General features: G+C 30.4%; 1 protein-coding gene across 1 annotated transcript in view; it reads left to right on the forward strand.

Annotated features, from left to right (window-relative positions):
• LOC113378483 (rho GTPase-activating protein 190) overlaps positions 1-16,762 on the forward strand; it is a 33,159-nt gene extending 16,397 nt beyond the window's left edge. Inside the window, exons 3-29 of the mRNA XM_026619018.1 lie at positions 4,430-4,577; positions 4,664-5,210; positions 5,305-5,520; positions 5,619-5,828; positions 5,950-5,961; positions 6,665-6,851; positions 6,910-7,025; positions 7,099-7,251; positions 7,350-7,588; positions 7,665-7,866; positions 7,933-8,088; positions 8,160-8,411; positions 8,492-8,670; positions 8,762-8,933; positions 9,719-9,966; positions 10,854-10,967; positions 11,590-11,634; positions 11,742-11,878; positions 12,057-12,239; positions 12,315-12,441; positions 13,783-14,031; positions 14,106-14,321; positions 14,391-14,473; positions 14,552-14,915; positions 15,046-15,177; positions 16,037-16,181; positions 16,381-16,762. Coding sequence (XP_026474803.1) covers positions 4,430-4,577; positions 4,664-5,210; positions 5,305-5,520; positions 5,619-5,828; positions 5,950-5,961; positions 6,665-6,851; positions 6,910-7,025; positions 7,099-7,251; positions 7,350-7,588; positions 7,665-7,866; positions 7,933-8,088; positions 8,160-8,411; positions 8,492-8,670; positions 8,762-8,933; positions 9,719-9,966; positions 10,854-10,967; positions 11,590-11,634; positions 11,742-11,878; positions 12,057-12,239; positions 12,315-12,441; positions 13,783-14,031; positions 14,106-14,321; positions 14,391-14,473; positions 14,552-14,915; positions 15,046-15,177; positions 16,037-16,181; positions 16,381-16,579 — 5,031 coding nt within the window. The 3' untranslated portion in view covers positions 16,580-16,762. The remainder of the gene's footprint in view (positions 1-4,429; positions 4,578-4,663; positions 5,211-5,304; positions 5,521-5,618; positions 5,829-5,949; positions 5,962-6,664; positions 6,852-6,909; positions 7,026-7,098; positions 7,252-7,349; positions 7,589-7,664; positions 7,867-7,932; positions 8,089-8,159; positions 8,412-8,491; positions 8,671-8,761; positions 8,934-9,718; positions 9,967-10,853; positions 10,968-11,589; positions 11,635-11,741; positions 11,879-12,056; positions 12,240-12,314; positions 12,442-13,782; positions 14,032-14,105; positions 14,322-14,390; positions 14,474-14,551; positions 14,916-15,045; positions 15,178-16,036; positions 16,182-16,380) is intronic.
• Positions 16,763-23,075: the final 6,313 nt, after the last annotated feature.

Below are 23,075 nucleotides of genomic sequence, written 5' to 3' on the forward strand. Positions count from 1 at the left end.
GTGTAGTAAATCTACTACAATGAGTTATAGTAAATCTACTACAATGAGTGCGGTAAATGTATTTCAATTGGTCGAGTAAATCTACTACAATGGTTGTAGTAAATCACTACACATGAGTATAGTAAATCTACTACAATGAGTGTGGTAAATGTATTTCAATTGGTCGAGTAAATCTACTACATGGTGTAGTAAATCTACTACAATGATATAGTAAATCTACTACAATGAGTGTCGGTAATGTATTTCAATTGGTCGAGTAAATCTACTACAATGGTTGTAGTAAATCTACTACAATGAGTGCGGTAAATGTATTTCAATTGTCGAGTAAATCTACTACAATGGTGTAGTAAATCTACTACAATGAGTATAGTAAATCTACTACAATGAGTGCGGTAAATGTATTTCAATTGGTCGAGTAAATCTACTACAATGGTTGTAGTAAATCTACTACAATGAGTGCGGTAAATGTATTTCAATTGGTCGAGTAAATCTACTACAATGGGTCTAGTAAATCTACTACAATTAAGGTGACCATACCTCCCGGATTGGCCGGTACAGTCCCGGATTTCCAACTTGTGTCTCAGGTTATTTCAAAAGCATGATTTGTACCGGATTTAGATCTTTTGTCCTGGCTTTTTTCAAAAATTAACAGATGAATTAACAAGTAACATTAAAATGTATAAAACAAACGAACAAGTGCTAATTTTTTCAAATATTTATGAATAAAATTGAATAGAATATTATACAAGGCTCAAAAGCGCGAAAACATATAGATTCATATAAGATATAACATCATAGACAAGGCCGGATTTAGAAATTTGGCGCCCTGGGGCACTGACAAAAATGCCGCCCCATCCCTGAAATGTTTTCTTAAATTGTTTTATATATTATTCCTGTACCAAAAATTAGAATTAAAAAAAAATTTTTTTTGAAAACAATTTTTGAAAATTTTGAGCTTTTTTTTTTATATTTGAAATTTTTCGCAGCGCGATTGCTTTGAAAAAAGTTCATAATTTTCAAAAAATTTCAATATACATATAAAAAAAAGTTTTTTAAAGGGCATTTTTTCATATTTCTGAAAATTTTAATGCTCTTTATAAAATGTAATTTTCAGTAAGAGAAATTCCAGTAATTTTCAGTGATTAATCGTCACTAGTTTAATTTTTTTAGGCGCTATAGGCTTGAAAGTGCACAAATTTGTCGTTCTAAGAGAGCTCGAGATTTGAAGCACATATTTTTCTTAAACTTTCAGCTCCTTTACGAAACTTTATATTAGCCAAATTGCCAAATTTGATAATAACTTGTTAACCAATTTGATAATTTATGTTCGGAGAGGGAGTCAAAGAAAAATAATAAAATTTAATAATCGTCTATTTGAATCCAAATTTTGCATTGCATTCGTAGTATGTTTTATATAAATTAATAAAAGTTAACTATATTTCTGGAAATAAAAAACGTTATTAAAAAAATTAGTTGATTACATTGTATAGCATTTTTTCCCACTATCCAAATTTTACCGCCCCCGAAAATCTGCCGCCCTGGGCAGTAGCCCCGACTGCCCCTACTGTAAATCCAGCACTGCACATATAATAAAATCGTCAGCAAATACTTCGAGTATAGATAATTAGTCCTTATACCTAGTAGACACGCCGCTGGGTGTTGCTACTATCTTCTGGTTTATATTGTAAGATAGTTATTGTTAGCGATCTCTGCTTAGGTTAATGCTCACGTAAAACAGATTGCAGAATAAATTAAATAAAAAAAAATTTGATTTGCAGGAGTCGGACAAATTTGCGGTAGCGTTTGGTGACGGTATCTGTAATGATGGCACGTCGCTCGGACGCCGTACGCACCGTGAGCGTCGCCGTTGTCGGCTTGTCTGGAATGGAACGCGACAAAGGACATGGGCGTAGGAAAATCCTGCCTCTGTAACAGATTCATGAGGACACTGACTGATGATTATAGCGTCGATCATATATCCGTTTTGAGCCAGGTACAAATTGGTTATACAGTAGAACCTCGATTATCCGGACTAATTGTTGTCGATAGGCATCCGATAATCGAAAATCCGGATAATCCAAATTATGAAGAATAATGTTTTGTTTATCAAAAATAACAAATGCATACATAGATATCAACAAAATCGATGTTTATTAGAAAATTAACACTTACATATTTTCTTAGATTACATTATACATATTATATTAACATGAGCTAAATATTCAGGTGGTACGTAAAGTATCGTATGTAAAGTATCAGTGGTACGTAAAGTAAGTATAAAGAAGAAAAGTTGCTTAAAATAATTTGTTGATCGTTTTTGTAAAACCAACATATAGAGCTTCTTCTAAGAGTTCATTTTTCGGTCTCTTTATTACCATTTTCCGATTTTCATCACTACCCTCTTCTTTACTATCTAACTTGCAAGTGTACGACAAAATTGAAGCGGCATTCTTTTAATATCGCTTATAGTGGATGTATCTACGAGGTCTGTTCAAAAGTTTTCGTAATTTTCGTTTTTTCAAAAAAATATTTATTTATTCGTCTACATTAATGTGGTCCCCTTTAAGTAGTCCCCCCCAGATATAATACACTTATGCCAGCGTTTTTTCCAATTTTCGAAGCACCCTTGATATTCACTTTTTGATATGTCCTTGAGCACTCTCGGCGATTTTCTTTCCATCGAGGAAACCGCCGTCCTTTCATGGGTCTCTTCAACTTGGGAATAGGAAAAAGTCACACGGAGCCATATCTGGTGAATTTTTGCACTTTGCAACACTTTATTTCATTTTTTACGCAAATTTAATACAAATTCTTTGACTTTTTCAAATTCTTCCATGTAAAAATCGCCGAGCTCAGAAAAACACGTCGAACCTTAGCAACTACCAAGACAAAGTAAACATGAATATGCTGAAATTTCATCATACTTTAGGGGCATGTATACCAAACAATAAAAAAAAAATTTGACAATCAGACACTCCACACCCGCGAAATTTAATATTAGTAATTCCGGGTACTTTTTGAACAGACCATGTAATACACCATACCTATCAGCTAACTTACGGCCGGTTTCGCCCTTTTTAATGATTCGATAATGTTATTTTTATCTTTAAGGGATAACACCACCCTTTAAAAATGTATATATGCACGTCAAAACAGAGAATGTATTAATGTATATATGCACATCAAATATGCAAGTTCCGACGCGATTATGTCCGGATAATCGCGAATCCATATAACCGAGGTCGGATAATCGAGGTCTACTGTATTATACCGCGCTTGATTCAAAACTTTTCAAGATAAAATTTTGAGGATATTCTGGTCTAGAATCTAAAAAAAAAAAAAGATTTGGTTTTCTTCATTATCTTTTGAAGATAAGTGCACAAGAGTATTTTTCAAAATTTAAATTAAAAAATTGGTGACAATAATTCTCCTCTGTTTCCTATTTTAGTGTTTTTTCTTGAAACTGTCTTTTTCGAAACACGATGTCCACGGTTTCGCAAACTTTTACTGGACCGACAAGAAATTTTTACAGAATCTTTATTAGCCCGGACAATTTAAACCTAAAATCTGGGTGAAGGTTACTATAATTTATAATTCATAGTTCAGGGCGTTTAAGCGTACTTTTCAAAGTGACATCTTTAAAACGGTGGCTTTGAGCAAAAAAGTATTGATCCATTTTTTTGTAGATAATTTTATACTCTACAATATTGTCTCAGGTGATTTTGCGATAAAACTGACCATTTAGCTAAAAATCGCAAAAGGGTTTTTTTTTTAACTCGCATCGGATCGATGAGAATTTTTGAGATTTCTTTTATAATTGTATTTTAAACAATTTTGCTAAGCTACAGCCCATTATGAATTATTGTAACCTTGAATGCGTAAATTGACCGGACTATATAGAATTCGCTTCTGTATGAACTACGCCCGTCCCCTAATTCCGAATTTAACTATTTTTAAAAAAATCGGGAATATCAAAAAAAAGTTGTAAAAAATAATTTCTTTCACAGTCATTTTTTAGAGAAAAAAATTTTTTTTAACTTGTCTGTAATTTATGCTATTGCGCCATTATTCTAGATTAATAATACACATATATTTTTTCTTCGAATTATTTGAAGGACTGAAATCATGGGTATGGTCAGTCAGGTGCCAATTTTTTAAGACCCTCCACGTCATCCTTTTCTAGAATTAAAACTCGATGACTATTTTATTATTATTTTTCTAAATTCACAAAACATTACTAACTAGTAAAAAAAATATAGTAAAAATATGGTCTAGACTCCTCCTTAAAGTAACAGAAACCCATTTATTGGGAATTTCACTCTTTACATAATTTCAGTTCAATGGACCTTGATTGTAATTTTATAAACTAAGAAGTATTTGTATTTTATTTCGTAGTATAATATCAATGTATTAATTTGTTTTTCTATAGACCGACTTTAGTGGCAGAGTAGTCAACAATGACCATTTCTTATATTGGGGCGAAGTTCTCAAAACCTCCGAGGAAGGTGGCGAGTATAACTTCCACGTTATTGAACAAACTGAGTTTATCGACGACGCTTCTTTCCAACCTTTCAAAGGTATTTTAACTTCTCTTATAAAAATTTCTCTGAAAGTAAATTCGATTTATGTTTGGACTTACTTCACTTTTTATATTGCACTTTAGGAGGTAAACTCGAGCCTTACGTAAAGCGTTGTGCGGCTACAAAGATAACGTCTGCTGAAAAGCTCATGTACATATGCAAGAATCAACTTGGCATAGAAAAGGAATATGAACAAAAGGTCCTTCCGGACGGAAAATTGAACATTGATGGTTTTATATGTGTGTTTGACGTGAGTGTCGTTCCAAACCGTTCACTTGAAAAACAGATTGAACATGTGGCTGGTATACTTAATAGTTTGATGAAAACTAAAAAACCCATAGTTCTTGTAACCACAAAGAATGATGACTCCAACGATGCTTATACGCGAGAAGCTGAAAAAGTAATTCAACGCAAAGAATACAAGGGTCAAATTGCTATGATAGAAACTTCAGCGCATCAAAATATAAATGTAGAATTAGCATTCATTTATCTAGCCCAAATGATAGATAAGGCAAAAATTCGATCGAAGTTAATTTCATATGCTGAAGCAAATAGAATGAGGAAGGAAATGTTAGAAGCTTCTACAGATGCATTCTCACGATTAATTAGGACCCATGTTAAAGATCACAGGTATTTTTGAAAATCATTTTTTTTTACCTTTAATTGATTAAGAAGATATTATGTTGCCTGTTACCTTATTTTTTTAATATAAAAATTATTTAAGGGCGACATGGACGCAAACAGCTAAGAAACTAGCTGGTCAGAAGGAATGGACATATTTTGTAGAGCTATTTGGATTGGATGGATCTCAACGTTTATTCCGAAAGCATATCAAACAATTACGAGAAGAGCAATTAGCATACAAATTAACCAGATATATAGATCAACTCTCCAAAGTTCTTCAAGAAATGATACCTGACATAAATACTCTCACGCAAAGGTACAGTATTTTGCAAAACTACTTTTATATTTGCTTGAACCTTAATTGAAATTCGAGCATATTTGATCTTACCATTATTTGAATTTTTGTCCCTACAGTGATTGGCCAACAATACAAGAATATTTGAAATCTAATATTGATTTTGAACGTTATTTCTATGAGTGTCCCGATGGTGAAACCTGGACAGAAATGGATTTAAGTGACACTGAAGAAACTAGAATACCTTTTGATGTCCTGGATACACCGGAAGCTGAAACAATGTATAAGAATCATGTCAATTCTTTACAGCAAGAGAGGAAGCGCCTAGAGTGAGCAAATCATTTTTATTTTGTTGAATTTAATAATTTCATATGTTATAAATTGATTAGTCATTATTCAATTTGATAATTAACATTAATATTTTTTGTATTTAATTTTTGCTAACACCAGGATGCCAAAGCGGTGAGTTTATTAATCCTTAATAATAATTAATATAAGTGAGTAATGAATTCAATAAATTACGTCCCGAAAAACTTGACCAAAAGACCGTCAAAATGAACTTTTGAAGGAGCAAAACTTGTTTAAATTGATTACTGCGACTCGACTGTTACAATCATGCGAAAATGTTACATAATCTGATAAATTTTTAAATAAGACTCCATTTCATTTTGTTCGTGTATACGATTTCATCCATATTTCCCCTACATCAGTACCTCAAATGCGATAAATAAAATTTTCTGTAGCAAAGCATATAGGTTACAAATATATATATATTTTAATTGAAATTAAGAAAAAAAACGAAAATCATATAAAATTTTCTCATATGCTTACAAAATGTAAAAAAAAAACATTCAATTCAAATACACAAAAAATATGTATGTATTTCAATAAAAATTTAAAATATTGTTTAAGAAGTTTATGGTGACTGTTATAGTAGTTGGAATCTTTGTTTATATGTTTGCTGAACAGTTTTTTTCAACGTAAAATAAATTTCAAAAAAAAAACACAAAGGTACAAGGAATGGCCTAAATGAATATGTATGCAAAATCCAAATCCATATAATCAAGTAGTTTATTTTTATTGACAGGGTATAATACCTTGCCAGATTTTAAAATATGATCATTTATGAAGTAAATTAAATTAATAAATTAAAAAAAAATTGTAGATGGAAGAAACAATTTAAACAACTACTGGAAGACACAGGCTATGTAACACCAGGTAAAAATTTATCTGAAGTCAGAGTATTTTTTATGGGACATGAATGTTTCGAGGCTTTGTCCGAGCATGATTGCCAACAGATTTATGATAATCATCAGAGGGAACTTGTTGAAAACGCCAAACATAATTTTCAGGTAAGAATTAATATTTCTTATACTAATAGTTATGATACTTACGTTTTATTAATTATAGGAACTTTTACTGGAACATGCTGATATATTTTATCATTTTAAAAGTGTAGTTCCATCAGGTGCCATAACGCAAGAAGATATCAAAGAAATTACAGATGTATTGCAAGATGATTCTAGGTAAGTTTATTTGTTTTGTGTATACTATTACTATATATTTTTAAAATTTATTTATAAATGTTATTTATTACAGATACAAATTACTGGATAGATTAGATCAAGATCGTAAACTTATGCTTTTTCAACACCTTGGTTTTGTTCATTGTCCAATAAGGGAACATTGTCCGGCTTATCCAAATTGTATGGATGCCCTCATTGAGAGGATTCTAGGAACAAAAGCACATAGGTTTGTTTTGTTGTTTGTTATAATGTTATATTTATGTATGGCACTTATAATTGCACTGCTGTTTTATATTGAATAATTATGGAATTATTATTTTATAGACCTTCATCGTGGAGTAACAGTAATCATTGGCTTTTGAGTTCTGACAATAATCAACTAAATCTTGTATTTTTGGGCGCACATGGCTTGGCTGAAGATTTAGTTCAGAAAATAAGATCGTATTGTGAAACAGATGAATTTGAGATGGATGGGCAACTGTACAGTTTAGATTACCGAGTCATAACTGGAGATGTTGGGCTTCCCCAAAACTCATTTAGAACAGAAGATTTTGTACCTCACGGTTAGATAATAATATAATATTTAGAGCTATTGATTATAGATATTTATTTATGTATGTGTTTATATATTCGTTTTAGGAAGTTTTTGCGTGTATTCAAATCAGTCTTCATTTGAATATCTAAGAGACAGTCTTGAGAAAACACTATTATCAAACTTAGAAAAAGAGGATAAGTTACCATTCCAAGGATTGCCTATTGTTATAATGTTTATACATGATCCATTCATTGATGAAAAGGACATTTTGCTCCTTTGTGAAGATGGACAGAGTTTAGCTGACAGGTAAAATATTACTTTAATTGCTAGTTAACATATAATCAAATTAACTCTTTTAATTATTTTTTTTAGTTTACAATGCCCATTTATCAATATATCATTGAAAGAAATGAGCTCAGAGAATTTAGTGTCTAATGCTCTTCAACAGCTAATAGAGAGTATACATCATCGAGCAGGGTTTCTGAATATTTATCAGACAGTAGTAGAGTCCTGTGAGCCGGATATAAGGTTTGTTCAATTACTGATCTAAAATTTTATGTTTTAAACTATTTTTAACATTGTTAATTTGATCTTTTCAGGATAATAATGTGCATGTTCTGTGCCGATCCGTATGCCGTGGAAAATATTCTTGGTCCACTGTTATCACACCAATGTTGTTTTTTATCTGGTGAGCGAAGTATAATTTTGGAGACATTTTTAGGGGATTCAAAACGCAAAGTAGAAGTTATAATTTCATCATTTCACGGAGCTAATGCATTCAGAGAGGAATTGGTACATGGTTTTATATTATTATATTCAGCAAAAAGAAAAGCTTCATTAGCAACTCTGAAGTAAGTGATAAATGATACAGAGATATATGATCAATTAATAATATTGTGGTAATATTATTAATATATATTACATGTTTTAGTGCTTTTTCATTCAATATACCAAATCTGCCAATTCAGATAATGGCAGTTACTGATAGTGGTGGTGCCAATGCATTTTTTAACTGTGATATAAGTCATCAGTTAATAACTGAAGGAAATGCAACTGCTGATAGACTTGGAGCACATTTTTTGACATCTACATCAAATTCTCAACATAAAAGTAAGTGTATGTAAATCTAGTACCAAGATTTGCATGAAATAGTTTTGTAATTTCATAAATCATTTTTTCTTACTCTGTTTATATCGCATAGCTGCATTTTACACCCCTTTCTTCAAAGAAGTATGGGACAAAAAGCCTGAGATTGAGCAAGCTTTTAATATGGAAGAACCCCAAATGGTTGTATCAGGAGACGAAGATGATGACCATTATCATAGTATCCAACATGCAAGAAATGACAGCTATATGATGAAGAGCAATGATGGGTTAGTATATTGATATATATTTGTTTGTTTGCATATCATACATATTAATACAGTGGTACACCGATATATGTGTTTTATTCGTTTTGTAACCACGCTCGTATGTCGAATCGCTCTTATCTCGAACCAATTTTTTCCATTTGAATACATAGAAGTTTTAATTATGTTTTTTTAACGTTGAAATTCAATATCCTATTTTTCATTTAATTTTTGTTTACATATGTGTCTATGATATGTTACATCCTTGCCATTCTCATATTTTTGGATAATTTCATGCTGGGCTATATTATAAATGTACATAATATTTTGTAAACAAGCAAAAAGCAAAAAAACGCGAACTCAACTCATATAACTGTACAATCACTATTAAGTCAAAATATCAAATGTTAAAATAATCCTTATTATATTTGTATGGGTTCTATTCAATTAATGTTAATATATAATTGAAATGCATAACTATAAAATAATTTACTATCTTAAACAGCCAAAATATTTCTATGGTTAGAAAATCATTGTTACAACTGTAAAAAAATTTCATATTTTCATTTTGCTATTAACAATTTTCCAGAAAACCCTTACTCGCTCCAGTCGCTTTTTTGGCGACTCGTATTTCTAAACATTCGTATGTCGGGTCACTCGTAAGACGGTGTACAACTGTATATGTATGGGTTTATATTTCTATGTATTTTTATGTATGTGTATCGAAAATTTTTGTGTGCATATTGTACATTCATCACAAACGTAATTCATAAACTACTGACATCAACCTTATTTTCAAACAAACACAGAAGTGGATCTGAAAATTATGAACGCTTACCCATAATTTCTTTGGACTCCTTAAATGGGCCAGATGATTTAATGAGTTCGAGTGACCATAGTGATAAATATGCTCACATTGGAGGAGGATCACATCGACATCATCAATCCTATCATCATTCAGTGCATCAGGAACAGCGCACCAGGCACCAGAGACATCATCAGTATCCATATAATTCTAGAACAAATGGAGATTCTAATAGGATTCAGGACCACCAAGGTTTTAATTATTTTCATATTGGTAACTGCATGTTTAATCATTTTATACTGGCTTAATGTGCAACTCCATTTTAATTGTTCATTTTGCTAATATATGTATGTATATACTTAATTATATGGATATATTTAAAGTAATTAGGATATCGATATCTACTCAGATAAATGCTTAGTTGCATGCAATTTTAAACTCTGGTTATCAATGCTTACTCATTCTTATTTCAATTTTATATTTACCTTGTCTATTGTTGTTTTTTTCTTTTAAGTTTTATAAGACCTATGGTTTCTCAATCAAATTATATTTAATTTAATTTTATATAATTTGACATTTATGCCCATTGCTACATTTAGGCATGTTTTGTGTAAAATCTAGAATTAAATACTTTGCAAAGTACCAATAAATATATGCTGATGCTCATACTCACTACCCTTACAAATACCTAATCTATATTAACAGTTACAATTTTAATAACTATGTTTACAAACTTACTAAACTATGTAAAATACTTTATATATATATTTGTGTAGCTAGATCTAGAGTACTGTTGTCTGAGACATCATTCAGACCACGCTTTTTTTAGAATGCGGAAGATATAGATAAATGTGTGCCTATAGAAAAAGACAAATATCAAAACAACCTTAACAATAAATGTATTCATTGTTTATGTGGCAAATATAAATAATGGAATTGAATTCTGTATATTTTACCTTTGCATTCTACAATAGCATGTGAGGTCTGAACCATGTCTCTGTTGATTTAAATTTTGTAATATGATTTTTAAATTCTAAATTTATATTATATTCCATATCCAAAATAAATTTTAGAGCAATTCAATTGCTAAACCAGTTCTAGTTTTGAATGAATTGGCATTGTTTCGTTGTGTTGTGCAGGGTTTCAGGTGTATCCGCCGCCCACGACACCGCCCGAACCTGCACCGCCAGACCAACAGTACGGCACCAGGCAACACGTGACCGCCTCTCAAACCAGCTTGGATGAGATCACATGTAATAAAGATTATTTTTCCATGTCTTTTCGTTATCTATAGGCTACAAGCCCTTTTGCATTTTATTCAAATGTTTGTGGATTTTATCAATGTCTCACCGTGCACAATACACAATAATCTGAAGCGCAATACACAATAACTACCCAAAAAAATTTTCTTGTCCTAAATATTTGTTAAAGCTGTTTCTTATATAAAACACATACTTTATTTGTCAATGCGCCATATTTGAAAAATACAACGAGAACATTTTAATTTACATTATTGTCATATGTAACTTGTTATGATATAACACTAATTTATTCTCATTATTATTATTATATTTAACATGAACTATGTGCATGATTATGTATATTTTATGAATAGCCAATTATAAAAATACTCAATATTCAGATATATTATTAATATGCTTTTACATTTTATCATATTATAGCTATATATGTATTTTAATTTTGAATCTTAGTTTTTGATGCAGTATTTAGTTTTTAGTGTGGTTAATTTCTCATTATTAGTTGTTTGAATACATATTTTAATTAATAGGTATGTTTCAATTTTTATTAACAATATTAATAAGAGCATGTACATTATTTATGAACAATTTTATTTGAAATGCTTGTTTGTTTCAGCTGACGTAAGCGGTTCCAGAGAATCCTTAGCTACTCATGATTCAGGTTATTTTTTAATATAATTTTAAAGTGATATGTACAATAATACTATACTATTCAATCTATATAATATTTTTTTCATTTTTCATTGTTGTTCTAATACAATGTTTTAGATGGTGTTGTTCTGACTGGTGAACGTACCTCTCGTCAATGGATTAAACAGTATGGTGGCCATCACGCATTCACAACTGGACGAAGACGTATATCTGTTCCAAAATCAAGACCTAAAGGTGTCAGCCAAACACTGAAGGTATATTTGAATAGCAAATAATTCATGTTATTCAAAAATTGTTATTACAAATCTTCATAGATTATTTAAGGATTATTTGCACAATAGTCCACATAATAGCTATTAGTGAATTATTGTAAATGCCATATAAGTATATATAAATTTGATAAAAGGCTTAAAAATTATTTTATGTTGATAGCAACCAGGAAAATTGAACCTGAAGAATTTTTCAATAGTAACAGAAGCTATTGCACGTATGAATGTTGGTGCAGGAAATGTTAAAGGATCACATGGTGGGAAAGCACAAACTGGTATGAATACTTTAGGACATGCGCCATTAGCTGCTCCAGAAGATGATAATGAGGAAGCTGAGTATGCCAAGGTGAGATTGAAAGTCGTATATAGTATTTGTTCTTAATTTTTAATTTGAAATATTCATGTATAATTTAATTTGCAGATTAAAGAATTAATGCCACCTTATGGGCACAGTGATAGTGAGTGTGCTTTCACCTTAGAGCAAGAAGCTCTTGCAAACAAACTTAAGCAAAGTAAAACCAGACAAAGGCGAGAGAAAGGACAACCATGTAAGTTTTATGATATACTTTTGTGATTCTCAAACAAACTGACTTATTTTTCATTCTGTAAACTGTGTCATAAAAACAGATTCTGTTATGGAAACACATTATGACTAAAATGAGGTATTCTAACAAAGATTGTGATGGTTGCAGATCTTTTTTTTTTTAATATTCATTTTCAAGTTTTTAATTTTTCGAAGAAGAAGTTTGTGTTTTTGCTAATGAATGAATGAATGAATGAATGTTTGTGAAGTTGCTAATTTCATGTTTTCTAATGTTTCAAGTAATTCTGAATGGAATGAGACCATGTTTTAATCTTGAATGGATTTAAAAAATTTAAAAACTGTTCAAAATATATTGGTTGCAATCGTGTTGATTAAATTGACTGGGCCATTTCTTTGTAAATAAATATTGAAACTAGTGGGGTGCATGGCATTGTGCCTTAAGGCAAATTGCTGGAACTACCCGTACCGTAATTAAAAATCTTGGTACGAAACCCAAAAAATTTACATAAAATGTGTACACATTATTAAAATCTCTATAAAATATCTGATAATTTAATGTACATATGTTCAATAAACATATTTGTTCGCGCCAATCAAAGCATGCAGGTATATTGAGGTAGAAAACAAAAAATCATCAATGGATAATAATCATACAAGTCAATCAATCAATCAGATCGTTATCAAAAACATATTAAAATTATTATAATTACGATTATAACTTGCAATTCAATCAATCATTTGAAAAACAAGATTTGACCGCTAAATGACATTTTTTTAACTCATTTTTATTGAGAGTCCATAACCACTGGACCTGCCTTCCCAAAAATTTAATCAGTTGTTTATCTTGTCAATACAAGTAAATATCAAGTGATCATTTTTGATCGCCAAATGACATTTTTCGGATGTTTTTTGAATTATTCAAATCGGTTGATCGGTGTTTCCGAAATCGTCGACGAAAATTTGTATCCGCCCACACACACACACACACATACATACATACATACATACATACATACATACATACATACATACATACATTTTTTCTAAGGTATGCTAAAATATTCAAAAACCTTTGAAACGTAAAAATATATAAAAGTTTCCATTTTCGATTATTTTGTGATTACTATAACTTACCCTACGAGAAGTTAAAAAACTTTTAGAAGAGTTTGATGAAACCTTGTATAGCAATAGTTTTCGTAGCCTGAAATAACATACTACTAAACTATTATAGGCCTACGATTAAGTTTATTACGTGTACGTATCGGGAAGTTCAGGCAACTTATCTTAAGGCAAAATACTACTTATATTTAACTAGTTATATTTTTATCTTATAATATTTTTTCAGCATACTCTGACACGGATAGTGAATGGAGTTCATTAGAACGTCGCCAAAGAGCTTCTGAAGTTTATTGCAAAGTAAATCGTAAGTCAAGTACGCACAAACGAGCTCGCAAAAAACGAAGTGCCATACCAGTACAGCCACCTCGAGTACCACCTCTTGGGATGTATGTGATGCCCCCAGAGTTGCCGCCAATGGCTACAAGTGTTGCAGCTTCCGGCGATGATAAGTTGACTATGGATGGGAATGATAAAGGTATGTAGTAATTGAAAAGTATGGTTGAAGGTGTTCATTTCAACTGCTTATTAAATTATTTCATCTTTCCATAGCTGCCAGTGAATACAATTCGGACTCTAGTGAAGGAAGCGATATTCGTATGATGGCACAACAACGCAAGTTTAATATTAAGAAACATATGAAAACAGCTGGAATTTTAAATATGGATATCAACTCAAAATTAATATCATCTGAGATTAAATCCTTAAGAAATACAAATTTCATCAATAATTGTAACATGCATCCTTTTTCAAATGAGTTTTATATAAGTTAGTAGACTTTATAATATTTTAATGAAAAACAATAATACTTATTAATTTTTTTTTATTATTATTTAGATAAGCAAAATTCATTTGGATTCAAGCAAGAAGATGATTCAAGTTTAGATGTTTCATCACCAAGGGACAATAATTCACCAATGGTAAGATATATTGTTTATGATTATTTTTACTAACAAGGAATACTTTTAAAGAATATTAATTAACTAATGATTTAACAGTTTGGTTTGGGGTCCAAGTTTGCCAATAAAGAATGCGATCGTGAAAAATTGATACGAAAGAAAGAAAAGCAGAAAGCAAAAGATGATGAAAAATTAGAAAAACGTCGTATCAAAGAGGAAAAACTTCGAAAAGTTGCAGAGAAAGAGAAAGAACGTGAAAAGAAGAAGCAGAAAAATAAGCAACAACAAAAGTCTTCTTCAACAGCGGGTGCTCAGTCATTAATTATTTTAGACAATGGTGTTCCAATGTTTCTTGAAAAATGTGTTTATTTTATTGAAGCTGAAGGTTTAGACTCTGAAGGAATTTATAGAGTGCCAGGTAATAGGGCACATGTGGACTTACTATTTCAGAAGTTTGAAGAAGGTATGTAATAATAGATTTATTATTTATAATTCAAAAACTTGAAATCTATTATCTCATTTGAAAATATTTTTTGAAAACTTTAAAGATTTGTATTTGAGGATTAAAATTGTGTTTATGGTTATCTTTGTAGACTCGTCTGTAAATATTGGTAACCTAGACATACCTGTGAATGCTGTTGCTACTGCCTTGAAGGATTTTTTCTCCAAACGTTTACCACCTCTGCTTGATGAGGAGTTAATGGCTGAATTGGAAGATATTGCAGGTACAATTTATGTTTTATGTATAAGCTTTAATTAACCTCGAAAAGGAAATCTTTGTTTTCGCGAAAAAATCCGATTTGCTAATTGTTGTTTCAAATGTTTTCTCGACGTTTCAAGTCATTCTGACTAGAATGAGGCCAAATTTAGAAGTATGTTTGTGTGAGCTGTTTTTTGTCCTTGCGTCGACGTTTTCTCAAAAACGACCAGACTGATTTCAAAAATTTAAAAGCCATTTGATGTAACTCGATAAGGGCAAGTGTTTATCAGTTTTGTGCGACGATCGGCCAAGCCGTTTTTTTGTAATTAGCAGGAAAGTGTAAAATTTTTCGTCAACGTTATAGCCCACAATTTTTAATCGATTTTGAAAATTATTCGAAAGATATTGGTTGGAATTTTGCGTTGATTATTTTTTGGTAAAGAGCGGCCTGGCCGTTTTCCTCGTAATTCAATGCTGAAAAACATTTTTTTTACGATTTTTCATAAAACATTGTATAATGGTATGGATTTTGTAGTCTGAAATAATAACCTAATAATACATGAAATGGATGAAATGAAGCTATACAAATTAATTTAATTTATGAAATTACAAATATTATAGGTATGTTTGAAAGACATCAATTGGAAATCATATTGATTATTTTTTTAGTGAAAGCGAAAATGTTATTTTGAAGTAAACAATTTAATATTTTATCCGAATAACTGAATTCCAATTCTTATTGATTATGTTGATTGTGTACACATATTGGAAAGTTCATGCAACTTGTCTTACGACAAAGCGCTACTTACAACTAGTTATATTTATATATCAATATAAGGATTTTGTGGTGTCTTAAAAACGAATATATATTATATTTAATAAAGGTGCACGAGGTTTTAAGCCAATGTCTATGAACTCGGAAATGAAGACAGACAGAAGTTGTAGATTGTTGGCATTACGAGGATTACTAAATAAATTACCAAATGTGAATTTTGCTGTACTGAAGTTCATATTTCAACATTTTGTCAGGTACATTCTAAATTATTTTAAAATCAAATTTGCTTACCTTTACACAAGATATTCACAATATAACTTTCTTATTGATCTGTTTTTATGCGAACTAAAAGAATTACAATTTTGTTATAATTAAAAAAATATTTTAAAATCTTTACTAAATATTCATTAAATCAATGAAATTCAGTCATAAGCAAATATTGTTTATTCTCAGGATATCTGATAACTCTAAACTAAATAGCATGGATAGCAAGAATTTGGCAATTTGTTGGTGGCCTACCTTATTTCCTATCGAATTCAGTGACATGGGGCGTTTTGAACAGATGAGACCATATCTTGAAGACATTTTTCAAACAATGATAGATCAGTTTCCATTCTTGTTTTGTGGCCAGGAAGCTATTGTTATGGTCTAAAAAGCGAACAAGTGAAAGCAATATGATAAAAACAGTATTTGTTTGTGATGTGTATGCATTTGAAATGAGTTGTTGTGGTTAAAAGGAGCGGTTGTTATTTTAAATGTTATGTAGGTCATATGAAGATATTATTTTATAATCTCATGTCTGCATTAGAAGAAAGCTGGTATGAATGCAGCTGTCAAGGTAAGATTTGTTTGAAGCAGTATCACTATTATCAGCTGAAATTAGGATTTTATCAATAGCTGAATTTTATATATATAAATATATATATAAAGAATTGACACCATGTTTCACGATTTAGACTCATTTTTTAAATACAGTCACTTACATAACATTTAGACGCTTCTAAAAAAAACTGTAATTTGTATGTTTATTTTGTTTTTGTAATAATCTATTACCATAGAGTTATTGTCTATATAAAATATTAGTGAAAATTTTAGACTAAAATATCGGCAAAAATGTTTTTTAAAAATTAAAATTAAGCTATTTTCTTCATTTAAACTTTCCATAAATATTTTATTTACAACTGACAAATAGATATTAATTTGAAATAAATAGAAAGTGTTGCAGTCACTTTTATTTTTAGGTATTTGCTAATATATCTAATTATATTTTATATTGAAATGATTAAAATTAGTTTCTACTCGATTTTTTTTATATGGATCCTATGTGCCAAAAACACATTTTTTTTTGCATCGATTTCCATGACTACTTTGTTAATATTGATGGAAAGTTTATATATTGAAAGGATAGAAATAGGATTGTATTTTAAGCATGTCTCTTCCATCCATAATTCCATTCCATGGTTTTACAAAACATATTTTGCTTATTATCTGCATTGAGTATATATTGATCTGTTGCTATACCGCACAGCCTAAATAATTTTTAAGTGAAGTGTTGATTTAGTGGAGGATGTAAGTTTTTGAGTGTGTGAATGTTTTAGTCAGAAAGTTGTGAGATTGAATAAAAGACTACTTTAAGGCTGTGTTTTTTGAAATTTTGATTATGCTAACTAGCAAGAATCTTGCATCACCATTTTAACTATTTGTGTCATTTGATATTAAATTTTAATGATATTAAATTATAATTGAATTGATTTTTAGAAATGCATATAGTTTTTAATGCAAGAAGTATTATTTGATATATAATTTGGAGTAAGAAATTGCATTTATTGAACAATTGGTTTGTGCATTGGTACTCGATTTTGTTGAATTATATTTATCTTAATACCATGCAACAGTAAGATATTACTTTGAATTATGTGTTTAAAATGTATCTAAAATTGATCTATTTTTATTATTTAATTTTACATAAAGTTGTTTATGCAATGTAAAGTATTAGTTAACATCTCGAACACTATTTTTATTTTTGTATATTGTGGTTTTTGTATATTGTACATATTATTTAGATACCTTATAATGTATAAATTAATTTTGGATATTTTGCACAAGATGTAAATATAACATAATTTTGAATTATTTATTATTTTATCAAAAATAACTTGATAGCAAACGAAGGCAGATAAATTATACAACAATTATTTTTGTATATACAGTTGTGAATTTTTGTTCCAGATGCTTTTTTATATTTATATTGATAATTTAAATCTGCATTTATAAGTTAGATCAAATTACCATAAAGATATCAGGTGTTTTATCATATATTTATTGTAACAAAATTACAGCCTAGCAAGATATTATGATTAGTGAAAATGTGATTTTACTTTAGTTATATTTGGTAAATTTATTGTTTATGTATGTATATTATTAACATCGAGATTCAAGTTGTTTGTTTAGAAAACTAAATGTCTATCGCTTTTACAATACTTTATTTTGCAATTATAAAACAATGTTCATATGAATTCGATTGTTAATAATATATAGGTATATATAAAATTTTATATGCATAAGTTAAACACATACATAGAGTGATGTGTATACTTATAAACTAGGCTCTAATCGTAAGATGCAGTGTTTTATACAAAATGAATAAAATCTTGCGTGCGCCATATTTAAATGTCTAGTTTTCAAGCACTCTATCTATAAAATAAAATGATTTTTCATTGTACGGCTTTCTTTGGAACATAAAATCTTTTGCTAGATATATACTATATCATACTAATGATCATTTTATTAACAAAACTTATAAACAAAACATTGTATTGATATATGAAATGTAATTTATCTTCTATGTACCAATATAACGTAATCTCAATCTGTGTGAACATTTCAAGCCTGCAATAAAATATTTTTAATAAATATTATGTTTGGTTTTATTAAAATATTTAATTGCATTTGCTACATAACGTCTATTGTTTGTTTTAGGTGCATATCATGTAGTCCAAATTTGGACAAAACAAAAAACAAAATAAGGAACTTATTTAACAATTTAAATTTTTTCTGAATCTATATTTTTTGATAATCGCGAATAGTCAATTCATTCCTGATATTCGTATTGGTTATTTATATACGTATTGGGGGCCTCTGGTAATTTTAATTCATTTTAATAAATAATTCTGGTGTTATAGAGGCCCTGATAACATTTGTTTTTCAGGGTTTCGTTTTAACAGTAACAATTTTTCGTGAAGCAATTGATGATTTGAGAAGACATAGACGAGATGAAGAAGTTAATTCACAGAGATATAGAAGATTAAAAGGTCCTGACAATCAGACTGAACTTGTTCCTGCCTCTAGCCTTAAGGTGTGTAGTTTAATCATTTATTTATGTAGAAATTTACATAACATAATGTTTTTATTAGTAGTGACCTAACTAATTTATGTTATTATTAGGTTGGGGATATCATTCACATTGATAAAGACCAAAGAGTACCAGCTTTAAGGCATTAAGGGGCATCTTACGATCGCCCATGAACGCGCGCAAACTAGCAAGAACGTACGTACCAGAACGAACGCCAACGAGTATAGAGAGAGGATGCTACAACGAACACGAACGAACACAAGCAAACATGAGGTGAGGAGCATCTTACGTTTTCTTGTTCATCGTGTTCTTTCATACTCGTTTGTTAGGTGAGATGCACCTTTAGTATCACCTTTTGTGGATTGAACTTGAGTGTAATTTGCATTATAATTTTATCCTTATGTTACATAGTATTTAAACTAGGCTTGCAACGAATAGTATATTCGGCATAATGCCGAATGCCCGAATTCGGCAACTATTCGGCAGGTTTTTGGCGCCTAAGCTCGTTTGTATTAATGTAATTGTTATATTACTAACGCGTTACATATTTTGTAGTGCTATCCACCCCTTTGTAATAATTATAAATTATATTATAAATTCTATATAACAGTCAATATGAAAGACGCAGTATATACGTTGTTGACTCACAGCTTATAGCCTTGCAACATTGTATGCAAAGATAAACACGCACGTGCAAGTCAGTAACGGATTCTTCGACGACAAAACCACAAACTGCGTCTCGAATAAATAAGAATGAATCATTCCTAACGAACATTTCTAGAAGGATGGTTACGTCATCATCAGAGATTATAAAAGCCTGAGGATGACGAAACCAGCGTTCATTCCTAATCTAGTTTTCAATCACTTCACATCAGTCTTCACTTCAATATATTAATTGTGTATTAAGTTGTAATCAAGTGTAACCGAATAATGAAGTAAATAAAGTTAATAAACGTCTTCAAATGTTTAATTAAATATTTTCACAGTGATAAAGGCTTAATGTTAGCAGCAGAAGAACCTAAATATAAATGTTGACATCGTTGGCGTGACGCAACATAATTGTTGGCAACGGCGAATCCACAACATTTGGTACCAGTGTTGTAAGTAAGTTGGGATCTCAACATATTTGTTGTTAGCTCAAGGGTGCACAACATTATTTGGTGACAGCGGTGGGATAATAATGTTGTGCACCCTTGAGCTAACAACAAATATGTTGAGAAATCACTGTGAAAATATTTAATTAAACATTTGAAGACGTTTATTAACTTTATTTACTTCATTATTCGGTTACACTTGATTACAACTTAATACACAATTAATATATTGAAGTGAAGACTGATGTGAAGTGATTGAAAACTAGATTAGGAATGAACGCTGGTTTCGTCATCCTCAGGCTTTTATAATCTCTGATGATGACGTAACCATCCTTCTAGAAATGTTCGTTAGGAATAATTCATTCTTATTTATTTGAGACGCAGTTTGTGGTTTTGTCGTCGAAGAAACCGTTACTGACTTGCACGTGGGTGTTTATCTTTGCATACAATGTTGCAAGGCTATAAGCTGTGAGTCAACAACGTATATACTGCGTCTTTCATATTGACTGTTATATAGAATTTATAATATAATTTATAATTATTACAAAGGGGTGGATAGCACTACAATTTATTCAAGTTTTATGCCTAGACTTGTAACCACTATTCTGTTAATCTTTGTTATTTGAATATTTGGCACCATTTATACTATTCGGCCAAATACCGAACACCGAACACTTGAATACCACATGTGATGGAGAAATAAATGGTAAAATTATAAAAAAGCGATTCTCTACATATATGTAAATGTATTTCTAATTATTTCTTTTATAAACATTCAATATTTTCTTTTATAAACACAATATTATTTCTTATATATTGGGAATGCTAATAATAACAAAATAAATATAAAATGATCAAAAATATTGTTTGTATATTTTGCGATGAAGAGAAAATAATAGCTCTTTATTTGGAAATGGTTAGATTTCGTATAATGAATGATTTTATTGTATTGATACAACACATGCGTTTAACCCTTTAACTTAAAATGACGAGCTGAGCCAGCCCGCGAGCGATATATAGGCCAAAAGTGAATATTACGGGCATAGCCCGCGTACGATATTCGGGCCAGAAGCAAATATTACGCATTTCGGGCATGGCCCGGTATGGTGGGCGTAAGTATTGTAAAATATTTATTCATACAAAACTATAAAACTCAAAATTATTTTTATTTTTGTGATAAACCGTACAATATGAGGAGAAATAGTCACAACGCCGCGCCAGCTTGAACTTATGTTTACTTATCTATGAGCTTGAACAACTTTGGACCGACATTTTCGAATCTAAATTGTAAGTTAAGGGGTTAAATAATCTAAACATGTAACAATAAAGTATTTTGTGAATATTCAGAAAAAAAAGTTCTTCACGTGATCATTTATAATGTCAAAAATCGATAAAGTTTAAATGATTATGTATACAATAACGAATTTCGTTATATCATATTATATTAAACTAAAAACTGATTCATTGCTCTTTATCGCATAAAAGATAAAACACCAACAATACTGCTGCTGAGCGGCGGCGGCGCCTTTGATTTTAACTATTCGCCCGAATGTAAGTTACTATTCGGTATTCGGCCGAATAATTAAAAAGGTGCCGAACACCGAATAGTAACCGAATATTCGGTGCAAGCCAAAAACCCTTTGCATTCTACATCGTTTCGAATTCTACTGCAACTCGTCGCCACTTTTGATTATTGTAAAGAACCACGGAATTATAATAAAATTTGATTTATATGAGTTTGTAGATATTGAAGAATACATATTTATAAAAATATATCATTTTTAATAATTTTTTTTACTGTAGTATATAGTTTAAAAAAGAAATTTTCAACATGCTTAGCGGGTTGAATTGTATATATTAAGTTGTCAAATATCTCCCTTCCGCTTTCTTGCTCTTGGTTTATAATACAAAAAGGCGGAAGGGAGATATTTGACAACCTATTATGTTTCGAATGAAATGTTGCTTCCCACGCATGGTGTTTCTCTGTCGGACAGACTATATTTTCAATCCCAAAAAGTTATTTTTCTTGTTGTGTGTGTGTTGCTACAATTACTTGGCATGGTTGGTACAGTTTGTTGTGGAATTGCATGACAAGTGCAAAATTATTTCAATGTTCTATATCACTTTTTATGGAACTTAATTTTATTAGAATTAGTGTTTCTTCAGAATAATGTGGTAGAATAATTTCATTGTCCGTTATTGCTAACGAGGACAGTCGAGTGCAAACGGTTGATTCGTCGACGAGTGTTCGTTAACCGTTTCGTCCCGAGCACATGCTTCGTCACAAAATTAAAGATGTCATAGTGCGCGAATTTCAAACCGATCACCATTTAACTAAACATTATCGATATCACGAATAATTATTATTTGTTCAAAGAAAGTGGATTTGTGTGGAATGTACTAAAGTGATAGGTTAATCTATATATTATGGCTTATATGGGGAGTGAAGTGTTGTGCTGAAGAGATCTAGCTCTTCATGTTCAATAAATTTAATATAAAATTTATAAAACTTTTTTATGCCACCAAACTGTGCAAAGATACAGTTAACTGAATTAATTGAAAAAGTTGAATTCCTAGCCTTTTTATTACAAGCTATGGTGTTACACCATATCCTCAAACCAAGGTTATGTTATATTAGGACAAGAAATTGTAAGTACCTCTTACAATTTATTTCTTTAAATCTAAAACATTATGTTATGTCT

This window comes from Ctenocephalides felis, unplaced genomic scaffold (genome assembly GCF_003426905.1).
Source record: "Ctenocephalides felis isolate EL2017-DRISC unplaced genomic scaffold, ASM342690v1 CF-g0.4_SCAFFOLD_01886, whole genome shotgun sequence".
NCBI classification, from domain to species: Eukaryota; Metazoa; Arthropoda; class Insecta; order Siphonaptera; family Pulicidae; genus Ctenocephalides; species Ctenocephalides felis.